The following is a 12346-nucleotide window of genomic DNA, read 5'->3' as shown; positions in this document are numbered from 1 at the left end:
ATGCTATTACAGTTTTCCCAGTTTTTCCCCCTTTATCATCCTTCTGCCTTGTGCACTCCAACCCTCCAGCATTCCCCCCACCTTATTTCATATCCATGGGTTGTACATATAAGTTCTTTGACTTCTGTTTCCTATATAATTTTTATTCCTCCCCATCCATTTTATGACTACTAATTATGCTTCTTCTTCCCTGTACCTTTCCGCCCCCATTCCTCCCCACTGAAATCCCTCCATGTGATCTCCATTTCTCTGATTCTGTTCCTGTTCTAGTTGTTTGCTTAATTTTTGTTTTCACTGTTTTTCTTTTCTTTTCGGTTCATTTGTTGATAGTTGTGAGTTTGTTGTCATTTTATTGTCCATATTTTTTAATCGTCTTCTATTTCTTAGATAAGTCCCTTTAATATTTCATATAATAAGGGCTTGGTGATGATGAACTTCTTTAATTTAACCTTATCTGAGAAGCACTTTATCTGCCCTTCCATTCTAAATGATACTCATGCTGGATAGAGCAATCTTGGGTGTAGGTTCTTGCCTTTCATGACTTGGAATACTTCTTTCCAGCCCCTTCTTGCCTATAAGGTCTCTTTTGAAAAATCAGCTGACAGTTTGATAGGAACTTTTTTGTAGGTCACTGCCTCCTTATCTCTTGCTGCTTCTAGAATTCTCTCCTTATCTTTAATCTTGGTTCATGTAATTATGATGTGCTTTGGCATGTTCCTCCTTGGGTCCACCTTATTTGGCACTATCTGAGCTTCCTGGACTTCCTGGAAGTCTATTTCCGTTGCCAGATTGGGAAAGTTCTCCTTTACTATTTGTTCAAATAAGTTTTCCACTTGTTGCTCTTCCTCTTTTCCTTCTAGTGCCCCTATATTCAGATATTGGAACATTTAAAGATGTCCTAGAGGTTTCTAAGCCTCTCCTCATGTTTTTGAATTCTTGTTTCTTCATTCTTTTCTGTTTGGTTGTCTCTTTCTTTCTTCTGCTCCACTCCATTTATTTGAGTCCCATTTTTCTTCCCATCACTATTGGTTCCCTGTACATTTCCCTTTATTTCACTCAGCATAGCCTTCATTTTTTCATCAAATTTGTGACCAGATTCAACCAATTCTGTGAGCATCCTGATCACCAGTGCTTTGAGCTGTGCATCTGATAGGTTGGCTATCTCTTCTTCACTTAGTTGTATTTTTTCTGGAGCTTTGATCTGTTCTTCCATTTGGGGCATCTTTTTTTATCTTGACACACCTGTTACGGAGTAAAGGGTGGAGCCTTAGGTGTTCACCAGGGTGGGGCAACCCAGTGGCTGGGCTGTGATGCAGTATGTGGGGAAGGGGTCTGAGAGGGAACAATGGCACTTGCTCCACTCTCTCTTGAATTTCAGTCATTTACGCCACTTCCCCCAAGCAAACTGGGCCCTTCTGGTGCTGATTCCCATGTGGATGGGCTTGTGTATGTTCTAGGACCCTGTGAAACTCTCTCCAAGGAACTCTCGTGTGAGGTTGGGAGTCTCTTCCAGCAACTCAACCCCCACAGGTGTTTTCAATCAGTGTTTTGAGGCTTTATTTCCCTGCACTGGAACCCTGGGTTGCTTGGTTTGTCTCGCTCCCCAGTTTCCCCTGGTTTATCTGTGCATGAATGTGGGACCGCCCAGTCCACCAGCTACCTTGTGTGCTGTGCACCTCCACAATCTCCTGCCTCACCTGGGTCCACCCGCTGCCACTTTGCTGTGAGCCCTTTCCACCCTACTGCCCGACTCTGCTCCTCCTACAGGTCGGGAAGAATGTTCCTTCTTTAACTCGTTGGTTGTTGGACTTCCATACAGTTCAATTTTCTGTCAGTACTGGTTGGTTTTTGTTTCTAATTTTTTGTTGTCCTTATTTTTGTTGTGCAAGGAGGTGTGCCTACCTATGCCTCCATCTTGTCTGGAAGTCCATGTTACCACTATTTTCTCTCTCAGACATTCTGATAGGTATGTAGTGAAGTCACATGATCTTAATTTGCATTTTCCTAATGGCTAACAATGTGGACCATCTTTTCATGCATTTATTTGCCATCTGTATATCCTCTTTGGTGAAATGTCAGTTCATGTCTTTGGCCCATCTTATAATTGGAATGTTTGGGTTTTTACTGTTGAGGTTTTAGGGGTTTTCATGTATTGCACACACGAGTCCTTTGTCATTTGTGTCCTGTGTCCTTTAGACATGACCCCTGTAGTCTTCAGTAGGTTCCCTGCATTCTGGTATGAAAAGGGCTTGAGGTTCATCTTGTTGAATGGAATTTTAAGCTTCTAGAAATATATGATGAAAAACTATATGATCCTTTGTCTTCCTAAAGAAGTTTGCTTATTGAAAAGGATGGGGCAGAAACCTAGGAGAGAAACTTTGGATAAGACCCAGTGAATCCCAGGACTCCCTGTAACTCCTTAATCATTCCAAGCATCTCCCTTATATTCTTTTATTCATGATCGTGTACTGTGTTCTGGGAATACGTGGGAAGTTACAATTCAGTGTGACATATGTTCATGCTGAGGTTAAGTGCAGGGAAGGAGGCTTTCCAAAGGGGGCAGATGAGGCAGGAGGGGGGAATCAGGACTTGAGCTGAGGTAGGTATTTTAGAAGTGTGATGAAACAACTTCAAAGGGAAGGAAAGCATGGGACATTCTTGGGGTGGCCTGGCCATCTTGGGGGTTCCTAGATGACTCTGGTATTTAAAACAAAGACACCTCTGTGGGAGATTGAAAAGAATGTGGACTAATCCCTGAATGCTACTTGATCTTGCCTTGGGAAGAGAATAAAAGGACCAATAGCATTACCACCTTGTTGCTGTCTCTTAGCTTCCTGATGCTTCCATCTCAGACCTTCTATAAGCGATTGAAGACATAGTACAGTGAAAGGAGACATCTCTGACTTGGCCAAAGTCCTAAAACACTGTCCTAGTGAGGAGATGAGAGTACCAGGGCCTGGTCTGTACAGTGGGTGCACATGGATGTTCCCAGCCCTCCTGCAGGGTGATGTTCCTGCCTTCCAGGCAGGAGGGGACACACCTAACCTCCTGCAACTGTGTGCTCTCTGGGGAGTCTCACCCACAGGTGGACTACATTGCACTATTTATCTTCATCAGGAGTCTAGGGCATCCCCTGTGTGTGAGGACACATTACATTCTCCTGGGGACAGTGGATGAAATTGTAGCTTCTTTAAAAGAAAACACAGATCTTTCTTTTTTTTAAGTTTAGAAATACTGATTGATATTCTTTTCCTGTAGATGACCTTATTACAACCACATCTAAAATTTTCAGGTTCTGTCTAGCTATAAAAATGATATTTTGGCACCATTAGCATCATATTGAAATCACTGGTATGAACTAGTTACCTTAATCCCAGAGTCCTCTTCAGGGACTTACTGTATGAGATAGAAAGGGTCAATGGAAGAAAAATCACAGGCCCCATGGCCTCAGAGACAAGGTGATTTAGGAATAGGTTCACTGGTTTATTATTTGCTTATTTTTTTGTGAAATAATTTGAAAAGCTCATATAAAAACAGCACAGTGAGCAACACGCAACAGTGGCTGATAAATGAAAACACTGCTCAATACATTTCAACAGCCTCAGCTTGACCTTGGTGGGCAAGCTGCCAAGGTGGTGGCCCAGAGAGAACCAAAGGAAGTCAGGTCCCTGGGGAGGTGAGGGTTCAGAACCTGGCGTGGAGCTCTGAGGGGTGAACTTCAGAGCCAGATGTCAGAGCTGCAGTCGCCCCCAGGGTAGCGGAGCTCATGGGCCAGGGCTGGGCCCAGAGGCTCCTTCCCAAAGTCCACCAGGAAGTTGGGGTTCAACTTCAGCCCTCCCTTTTCTGTGTCTACATCAATCTGCAGCATCACAGAGCCTTCCCTGGTGGCAACGGGGAGGGAGAAGAGAGAGGTCAGGGGGCGCCGTCCCCTTCCCCCAGACTTTGTGAGTGCACAGGTGGGCTCCTGAGGAGGGAGTGGGGTCTGTATGGTGGGGGCAGGTGGTGTGCCCCAGGAGTCCTCAGAAAGCCCAGGGACCCATCTGGGAGAAGACTGGGAAAGAAAGCCCCAGCTATCTGCTTCTCACCTGATGAGATCAGGGTAAAACTGCTTGTCCCAGGCACTGTACAGCGACGTAGTGACATAGAGACGCTTCCCATCTAGGCTAAGCTGGATCATCTGAGGGCCTCCAGTGACCTGCTTCCCCTTGGGAAAACAAGGGGTCAGTCCCCAGGATGCTGGAGGAGATCACAGGTACTTCCCAACCCTCAAGAGCATCCTCAGACGCTGCCGGCTCTCCCCCAGGCTTCTCCAGCCTGGGTCTGAGTGCGCATGGGCAGAGGAGAGATTCTTACCTTGACCACCAGGGGCTCTGGCTGCGATTTTAGCTCCCGATCCTCCAGCACTTGCACGGGGCCTCCCTTCACAATGCTGCCCCCCAGGAAGAGCTGGGTGGGAAGGGGCCGCGCATGAAGGACACAGTGCAGGGAGCGCTGCTCGCCTCAGTCAGGACGCCTCCCTCCCTCCCATTTCAGCTGGTCCAGGACTCCCGACGGTCCTGGCCTGCACCATCATCCCTCAGCCTGCACTTTGGCTTTTCTTGTATCTCCCTTATCAGCCCCCAAACTCTTCCCTTTTCCTCATGTAGCCCCTCTTCTCCTTCTCCCCTCCCTCGTCACCACCCTGCCAGGGCCCCACCTGCCCCACAAGCCTCGGCCTCTGCGGGTCGGAGAGGTCATACTGCCGTAGGTCCCCGTGCAGCCAGTTGCTGAAGTAGAGGAAGCGGTCATCCAGGGACAGCAGGATGTCGGTGATGAGGCCTGGGGTGGGAGTGCAGTTCAGAGGCTTTAAGGACTCCGGAATCTCCAGGCTAGCATCAGCCTTCTGATTCCCACCCTTCCCTGGGCACCCACCTGGCATTTCAGGCAGCATCCAGCCCTTCACTTTCTTGGGGAGCACCTGGATAACCTTCTCCACCGACCAAGTGCCTCCCTGCATTGGGATTAGAGGCAGAGAGGTGAGCGTGTCAGACTTGGAGGTGGGGGCAGACCTGGTTCTCCCCAGGGCCTACTGCCTCCAGGGAGACAGTGGATACAGGGCCTCTTGCCAGGAGGGTCTAGCTCCAGCACAAGCTCCTTAGGACAGGATTCGTGTCTGCTTCACCACTCTATGCCTAGCACCTGGGACAGCACCTGGCACAGAAGTGGGGCACAGAAGTGGCACACAAAATAGCCAGTATTTTGTTGACTAAGTGAATGAATAAATATGGTCAGTTAGAGTTAAGGTGGAAACAGCCTAGGACTGAGAGTAGAGAGACAGGTAGGCGGCCCTGGTTTGGGATCTGGAGAAGTCTGGGATGGCAGAGCCAGGCAGGGGTCGTGGCCACTCCTAGGGAGAGGGGAGCAAGCGTCATGGCTACAGAAGCCTGGACAGAGGCAACAACAGGACTTCGGGACAGGGCCAGAGGGCGTGTGTCACCTCATTCTTGAAGAAGCGCTGGATGGTGGAGCTGAGGGCACAGCCCACAAAGCCCTGGGCAGCGGCTGGGTCGTGCAGGAAGCGGACCTCCAGGGGGATGAGCCCGTCCTGCAACGGCAGGGTCTGCACGATCTCGTGGCGCTGCCAGTCCCACACGTACAAGTGGCTTCCGTACAGTCCTGGGTGGGAACAGGCCTGAGGACGGGGCTCCGGATCAGACCCGGAGGGCATCGGGGAGGGCTAGGGCCCCACACTGGGCAGAAGTCTGAGTATGGCAGAAGGACGCTGGCACAGCCAGAGCACTCCCCACGTCCTGTACCACTCACTGTCTGGGGTCCACCGTGAGGGACGTGAGAGGCTGGGAAGCGGGGTTTGGGAGCAGAAAGAGGGTGTATGCCCCTGCTCCTGCCGACCCCCAGGGGAGTTCTCACCAGCCTCTACATCAGCAGGGTTGAAGCCTTCTTGTAAAACTTTGGGAGCTGCCCACTCGGAGCTGATCATGACATTGTGTCGAGGCTGGTACCAGAAGTCATAGCCCAAAGGAGCGGCACCCCCCGGTCGCTCCCACGTCCCCTTCACGTCAAAGGTCTCTCCATCCAGCAGCACAAAACCCCCTGAGCAGGGAAGAGAGTAGGTGACAGTAGGGGCAGTGGAGAGACTGCCCCCACCCAGCCCTCACCCCAGGCCAACAGGCACCCGGTCCGTTACATCCTACTGGGTGTGTCAGCTCCTCAAATTCACGTGTCCCAGGGTCTCACCCAGAGGGTCAGGTAGGAGGTGGGGACTTACTCTATGCCCCTGCCACACATCAGCTTCCTGCTTCTCCCAGACCACGGGGAGATCTTTCTCCCACTGAGCCAAGAGGCCTTCGGGGACGGAGCGGCCAGCGCTTCCTTCGCCAGCCTCCCACGTTCAGTGCGGGGCTCCTGCCCAGCTCCATTCTGCTCACTTCGTTTTTTCACACAGCAGGCAGATTGTATTTATCTGTAGTTCAGCGTGAATCCCCAGCATGTTTTCCCCTTCTGTGTATGTTATGACATGTTGATACTTCTTTACAAAACAACTTGGGTCTACTCCTAAATGTCAATTAAATCTAGGAATGTCATGGTTCTGCCATTTCCTGGAAAAAGTGGTTAAGTATAGTCTAGTGCAGAAAAAGTAACTGGATGACCTTAGCTGGTAACTCACTGCAAGCCCTTGGATGGCAGTTCTGATGAAACAGGTAAGGTTTAGAGAGAAGCAGCCCAGCGTGGTGGGCAGCCCCTGATGGCTGGGTTTGAGCACCAGTTCTGAGACTCACTAGCTGTATGATTTAGGGAAGTTACTTAACGAATCTGCCCGCTTTCCAATCTGTTAAACAAAGATCATGGCAGGATGCATCTCCTAGGTTGCGTCTGTCACAAAGTGGATATTTTATAAGTGTCATCCCCATCACCAGAAAAGAAATAGCAAATGTGGAGATGAAGGATCCTAAGAACTGTGAGATTTGCTCATAAATTTGCTAAGGCTGGTATTAAATGTATGTGTTTTCTGGGGTCATTATCTGTTTTCACATGCTCCACAGCAGATTGTTGTAACTACAACTTTTAAGTGAATTCATTAGCCAAGGTTCATTTTCATAGAAAAAAATGGAAAGAACTGAAGTTACTTGATTGCAGTTTAAACACTGGATGAGACCAAGCCCCCTGTTATCCCTAGAAGGTCAGTCCACCCTTTCTCTTCTTAGGACCGCTGCCCCCACCGATGCGCCTGCGGTGCCCGCAGCAGCTACCTTTGCCATTGCCCTCGGGGTCTCCCAGGGTGCTGATCATCACCTCCCCGCTGGGCAGGCAGTGGCTGGTGTGGAGGTAGCTCAGGCCACACTTGGCATGGATGTCCTTGGGCTCAATGACCTAGAGAGGGGTAAGGACTGGCTTTAGAATCTTACAGGGCTGGGCGTCCCCACTCCCTACCCCTTCACTCCCCCACTTCTATCTGCTGACCCTGTCCTCTCTCCCTCCAACACATGACATGATTTTCCGTGTGGGAATATGGCAGAGATTCAGTCTGGTCGATTCTGCAAAGCAGCAAGAGAGAGTCAGAGCGACTGCTAACTCCCGAGGCAGAAAGCATGGGTTTCTCTTCCATCTTGAGACACTCACAGCCCTGTGGACTGCAAGCTCCTCCTGGGCTGGGCCAATGCCAGTGTCAACTGTGTGTCACCAGCAGCCAGCAGCAAGTGCTCACTGAAGAGGAAAGTCAACAAAGTGTTGAGAGGAAAGAGTGGAGGCTCCTGCCTTAGGAAAGCCATGGGCTCCTGGCTGGCTGGGAGAAACTGCTCCTCCACTCAGGGAAAAACCAGAAGCCTCCCCAGTGCTCTCCAGCTCCCTGCCCAACGGTGCTGGATGGCAACCACCTAAAACTCTGCTGAGTCTGACCGTCTTTTTGCCACTGAGCCCAGACTCTGCCCCAAAGCAGGAGGCAGCTAGTTTAGGCATGGTTTCCCACCCACAGGCTCCCCAGGGCAGGGGTACACGAGGGTCCCTAAGTGGCAGGGGCAGAGAACATGCCTTGTGCAGCTTCGGGGCACGGGGCTCAGTGCCCACATCCACCACGTAGATGTGGGAAGAGATGAGACAGGGCAGCACCAACTTGGTGCGGGACTTGGTGCTGTCCCCATAGCAGCTGCTGCATGTATTCCATCCCGAGTGGTGCAGCTCGTCCTTCAGGTTGGGCATGGGCAGTCGGTGGATGACCTAGGATGGGAAAGGGGCAGGGGGGACGCTCAGCCATACCACTCCTGTTTGCTTTGGGAAGAGGCACCCGCTGGCCCCACTTTGGCTTGCAGTGCAGTGCGGGCTGGATTTCAACACTCCCCTTGGGCCTCTGGGTGCCCTTGTGCAGCGAACAGCCTGCACCACTGTATTCAGGGAGGGTGAAGGAACACGGGGCTGGGGAAGGGCATCCCCAGGCCAGGGCTAGAGCAGGGATCACAGGGTGCTCTGCTGTCCAAGCCCCACCTACCTGGCAGTACTGAGGAGACTTGGGGTCAACATCCACGGTGGCTAGATAGTCCGGGGCCTCGATGCCCGTGTTTCGGTAAATACAGGGCAGGTAAACAATCTCCTCCCTGGGCCCTGGAAGTAAAAAGCAGGCAGTGGGGATGGTGGGGTGGAGAGGAATGGCAGGGACAGCGCTGGGTGTGCCTGGATGTGAAGGCCAGGGTCTGAAGGGCCCTAGCCCCAGCAGCTATGGTATCAGTTGAGGGCACTGGCTTGCAGTTTCTTCCCAAGGTGCTGAGTCTCCAACATCACCCACTTACCTTTCATGGCCTCTAGAGGGGTAGAGTACCCGGGCCCACACTTCTCACACTTGGTAGCTGCGGGAACAATTTGAAATGTTCATAGAAGCACACCCTCTAGGCTGAAGGTTGCTCCCCTATCTGCTGCAACCCACCCCCCTACCAGGGCCAAGGCAGTTGCGCTGCCCCAGGTCCCATCCCAACTCCAGCCCATCACTCCAGTCACCCTCCCGGCACCCCAAGTCTCTGATGGTGTTGGGTGGGGCCCAAAGCACTGTCGGGATGGAACACATGGTCTTGGTCGGGATGGAACACATGCAGCAGATGCTATGGGGACAGCACCAAGTCCCGCACATGACCTGAGGGCAAACGGACACTCTGTCGCACCCAGAGGAGAGCAGGACAAGGACCTGTGCAGTGGAAGCTGCGTGGTGCAGTGTTTATGGCATTGACTCGGGTCTCATTTTCAGCTGATCACTCAGGAACCATGAGAACTTAAGCACATTAATTAATCTCCCCAGTGTCCGTTTTGAGGAGAGTAACCAAGGAGATGTAGGTAGATATGCAGCTCTGTGCTTGCTGGTTGGAGCCAGGAAAACTGGCTGTTACTCAAGAACAGCCTTCAGCATCAAGGTCAGTGCCACTTCACTCCCTTCGCCAACAGGTGCTTCCAGAGACTGGGACGCTTCATGCTCTTCTCCCCTTCGGGTCTTGGTCGGAGGCTGCTAGCCAGAGTTTGGATTACACAACTGAGGATCTAGTAAGACTTAGAAGGCTGAAGTTCAAGGCTACAAGGCTGATAGGACCTGGATGTCCTTAGGACAGGTTTCTCCTGGGCAAGCCCTACTTCCTTTATACAAAAAACAGGGTGTTTGGCCTACTCTGGAGAGCTCAGAGGCCCACCTGACAGAGCTATACAGTGGCTTTCCTGTCCCCCGAAGCCTGGCAAGAGAAGCTGCACTGATCTTTGCGAAGCACGGCAGCTGTTGAGAAGGAGGGCTGCCAGGACCAAGCATCACACCTCAGGCATCGGGGATTGGGGCCTGACCAGGAGGAAAGGCTGAGGAATAACACAGAGGGAGCCACAGGCTGAAGGAAATCCCAGAGTGGAGCTCCCAGGACGGGACACTCCTCCTGCCCGGTGCCAGGGCCAGTCTGGCCAGTGTCCTGGCAGCTGGGGGCCGCACGTGGGGAGCCAAGAGCAGCCAGGGTGGAGCCTGCACTGCTGCCTGGGCCTCGACTGCCAGCCAGGGAGCTGCCAAGGACGTAGGAAGCTGAGAGGCGGTGGCGGTGGCGGTGGCAGTGGCGGCAGTGTTTAGGAGTCCAGAAACCTGGCTTCAAGCTCCTGATTTTATATCTACTCTCTCCACTTTCTCCCCTTCATTTGCTAAAGGTGGATAATATCTGACCTTCTTCTCTGGGTAGCCATGAAGGTCAAATAAGACGTGTGTGCAGGAGGACTTTTGTAAAGGATAAATGGTGGGTGGGTAGGGCTGTGCCAGAGGGGGGATCCCAGGCAGTAGTAGTGGGGCACGGGGTGGGGGGGGGCAGGGTGAGAGGTGAGAGCAGGGTGAGAGGGCGGTCCAGTCCAAAGGAATTAAGGAAAGTTGTTCTGCTACCCAGCCAAGCTTGTGTCGGAGTTTGGAGGGGGAGACAAGGGGATGGGGAGGGAGGATCTGGACACAGAGAGGGAAGGCGATTCAACACTACAGACGTGAAGACAGAGATACAAACGCTGCCAAGCCAAACAGAGACTGAGAGAGGAGAGAGGTGAAGGTGTCAGGAGGTGAGGCCGCCTGCGTCACCTCCCCGCTTCCCCTCTGACCACAGCACCCCCTCTCTTAAGCGTCTCAAGCCAGATCTCTGAACATCCTTGGGTTTGAGATGAGTCCAGGGAAGCTCATTAAGTTTTCCCAGTGCCAGACTGGCTGCGGGGCATTCTGCCAGGGCAGGAAAGAGACAGATTTAAGGGGACAAGGATCTTAACAGTTCCAACCAAACCCAAATGCCTCTATAGCCTGACATCCATTCCCACAGATGGGGGAATAGAAGGATTTTGGGGATAGAGAAGGTGGAGTGGGGGTCAATAGGCCCCAGTGAGAGAGAGTGGGCTTCCCCTTCCCGAAAGAGGGACCTGTGATTCGAAGTGGCTAGAGAGCCACCCTGTACATTGAAGGCCTGGGTTCTCTACTCTCTGCAGCAAGAAGCTGGCCCAGGGCTGACATCAGGACTGTCTCTTATGGTAACTGCCAGGGACATGGAGGTTCCACTGCTAAGTGCCCACTGCTAAGCTGATTTTCTCAGCTGCATAAAGGCACCCGGACCCCAGGCCACAGCTGGGGAGCTGGCAGTGGGGCCCAGGGTCAATTTTTCCAGCACCATTCCCAGCTGGTAAATGCAGGGGTGGAGTGGGGGTGGGGACAGAGGAGCAGAGTCCAGCCCTGTGTTCCGTAACCAGCTACCCCCACCCGGGTTTTCTGCCACTTCTTATATGGTGGTTCAGGCGGGCAGTTTGTGGTCAGAAGGCCCCCTCCTTACCCATGTTGCTGCCTGGCACGTTTTGGTCCTGCTGGATCTGCCAAGAGAGGACAGAGAAGGGAAGCTGTGCTGGTGGAGAGGCAGGAAGTGCCCGAGAGGCTGAGCTAGGGCAGGAACAAAAGGAAGGATTTTATGTGACCAGGGGGTTTGGGCGGAGCAGGGGGAGGGCCAGGGCTTCAGCCCAGAGTGAATGACTAAGGGCAGCTGGCCAGGAAACTCTCACATGGCCTGGGCAGCTGGTGTTTGAGTTACGGAGCGGGTGTGTGTGTGTGCCTGTTCACATGCGGTTCTGTGCTAGGCCTGTGCTCAGCCTGGGCAGGTAGGAGTTTGTGTCTGTGCCTGTGCACCTCCATGCTGCACATGTCGGTGCTTCTATGTATTGGCTGTATGAGTGTGTACCTGGGTTGTGAATACGTGCCTGTGTGTGCAAATCTGTGCTCCGGTGTGTATGAGTGGGCCTGTGGGAGTGTATCTGTGTATCTAGACTTGTGCGTGTTCTGTGTGCTTATGTGATGGGTGCCTGCCAGAATATTTAACCTGCGTGGGCATGTACACACATACCCTGGTAGGTGGTATGCTTGTGTGAACATGAGCATGTCCCGCACTTGTTCCTATGAACACTCTGAACTCTCATGTCTGTCCTTGGACCTGCCTCCTGGCATTTGCAGGCACCCAGGGCCATTGACCTGTTTGCTCCTTCTTGCATGGCTAGGTGAGCTCCCCTCTGAGATTATCCTCTCATTCTAGTCATCTGTGCTCCCACAGGTACGACCCCACCCTCCAAAGCCTACAAAACCCATGTCTTCCTGCCACAGCTGCCCAACAGAAACCACGACTGGACAGTGTCTGGGTTCCATTTTCCCCTGACCCATTCATTCCCCTTGAGCTTTGAAGTGAGGGAAACTCCTCAATGCCCATCATTGCCCTCCTAAACCTCAGGAGGTGGAAGTGGAGTGCCTCCCACTCATGTTCCAACCTGGTTCCTCAGCAGCTCCCCAGGGTCGGGTAGCAGACCCCAAGGGCACCACGATGCCACTGGGCCTAGCTGACCT

The 12346-nt window shown here is 52.3% G+C and overlaps 1 protein-coding gene across 2 annotated transcripts; it reads right to left on the bottom strand.

The window, feature by feature from the left end:
• Window positions 1-3465: 3465 nt before the first annotated feature.
• On the bottom strand, window positions 3466-11420 carry SELENBP1 (selenium binding protein 1). Of its 2 annotated transcripts, none has more exons than XM_037060387.1 (12): window positions 11295-11420; window positions 8778-8834; window positions 8480-8592; window positions 8026-8211; window positions 7248-7368; window positions 5908-6090; window positions 5477-5655; window positions 4912-4990; window positions 4697-4818; window positions 4354-4446; window positions 4086-4204; window positions 3466-3881 (listed from the first exon to the last, which is right to left on the bottom strand). In XM_037060387.1, exons 1-12 carry the CDS (start codon window positions 11296-11298, stop codon window positions 3719-3721), a joined length of 1419 nt encoding a protein of 472 aa, XP_036916282.1. In that variant the 5' UTR covers window positions 11299-11420; the 3' UTR covers window positions 3466-3718. The 2 variants fall into 2 exon arrangements, with proteins under 2 accessions (XP_036916282.1, XP_036916283.1); XM_037060388.1 differs by having other exon boundaries at window positions 8778-8837; window positions 11298-11420.
• Window positions 11421-12346: the final 926 nt, after the last annotated feature.

Source organism: Sturnira hondurensis, unplaced genomic scaffold (genome assembly GCF_014824575.4).
Source record: "Sturnira hondurensis isolate 20B ecotype Veracruz unplaced genomic scaffold, ASM1482457v3 Scaffold0011744, whole genome shotgun sequence".
Taxonomy (NCBI): domain Eukaryota; kingdom Metazoa; phylum Chordata; class Mammalia; order Chiroptera; family Phyllostomidae; genus Sturnira; species Sturnira hondurensis.
Note: the sequence above shows the minus strand (reverse complement) of the source record. Positions and strands in the feature narration are given on the sequence as shown.

Bases quoted from the DNA above. Each gene is read 5' to 3' on its own strand.
- SELENBP1 (XM_037060387.1), bottom strand. The intron at 8,593-8,777 runs GTAAGTGGGTGA...TTTTACTTCCAG, and splicing joins CCCTCTAGAGGCCATGAAAG to GGCCCAGGGAGGAGATTGTT. The intron at 6,091-7,247 runs GTAGCTGCTGCG...TTCCCTGCTCAG, and splicing joins CCCCGAGGGCAATGGCAAAG to GGGGTTTTGTGCTGCTGGAT.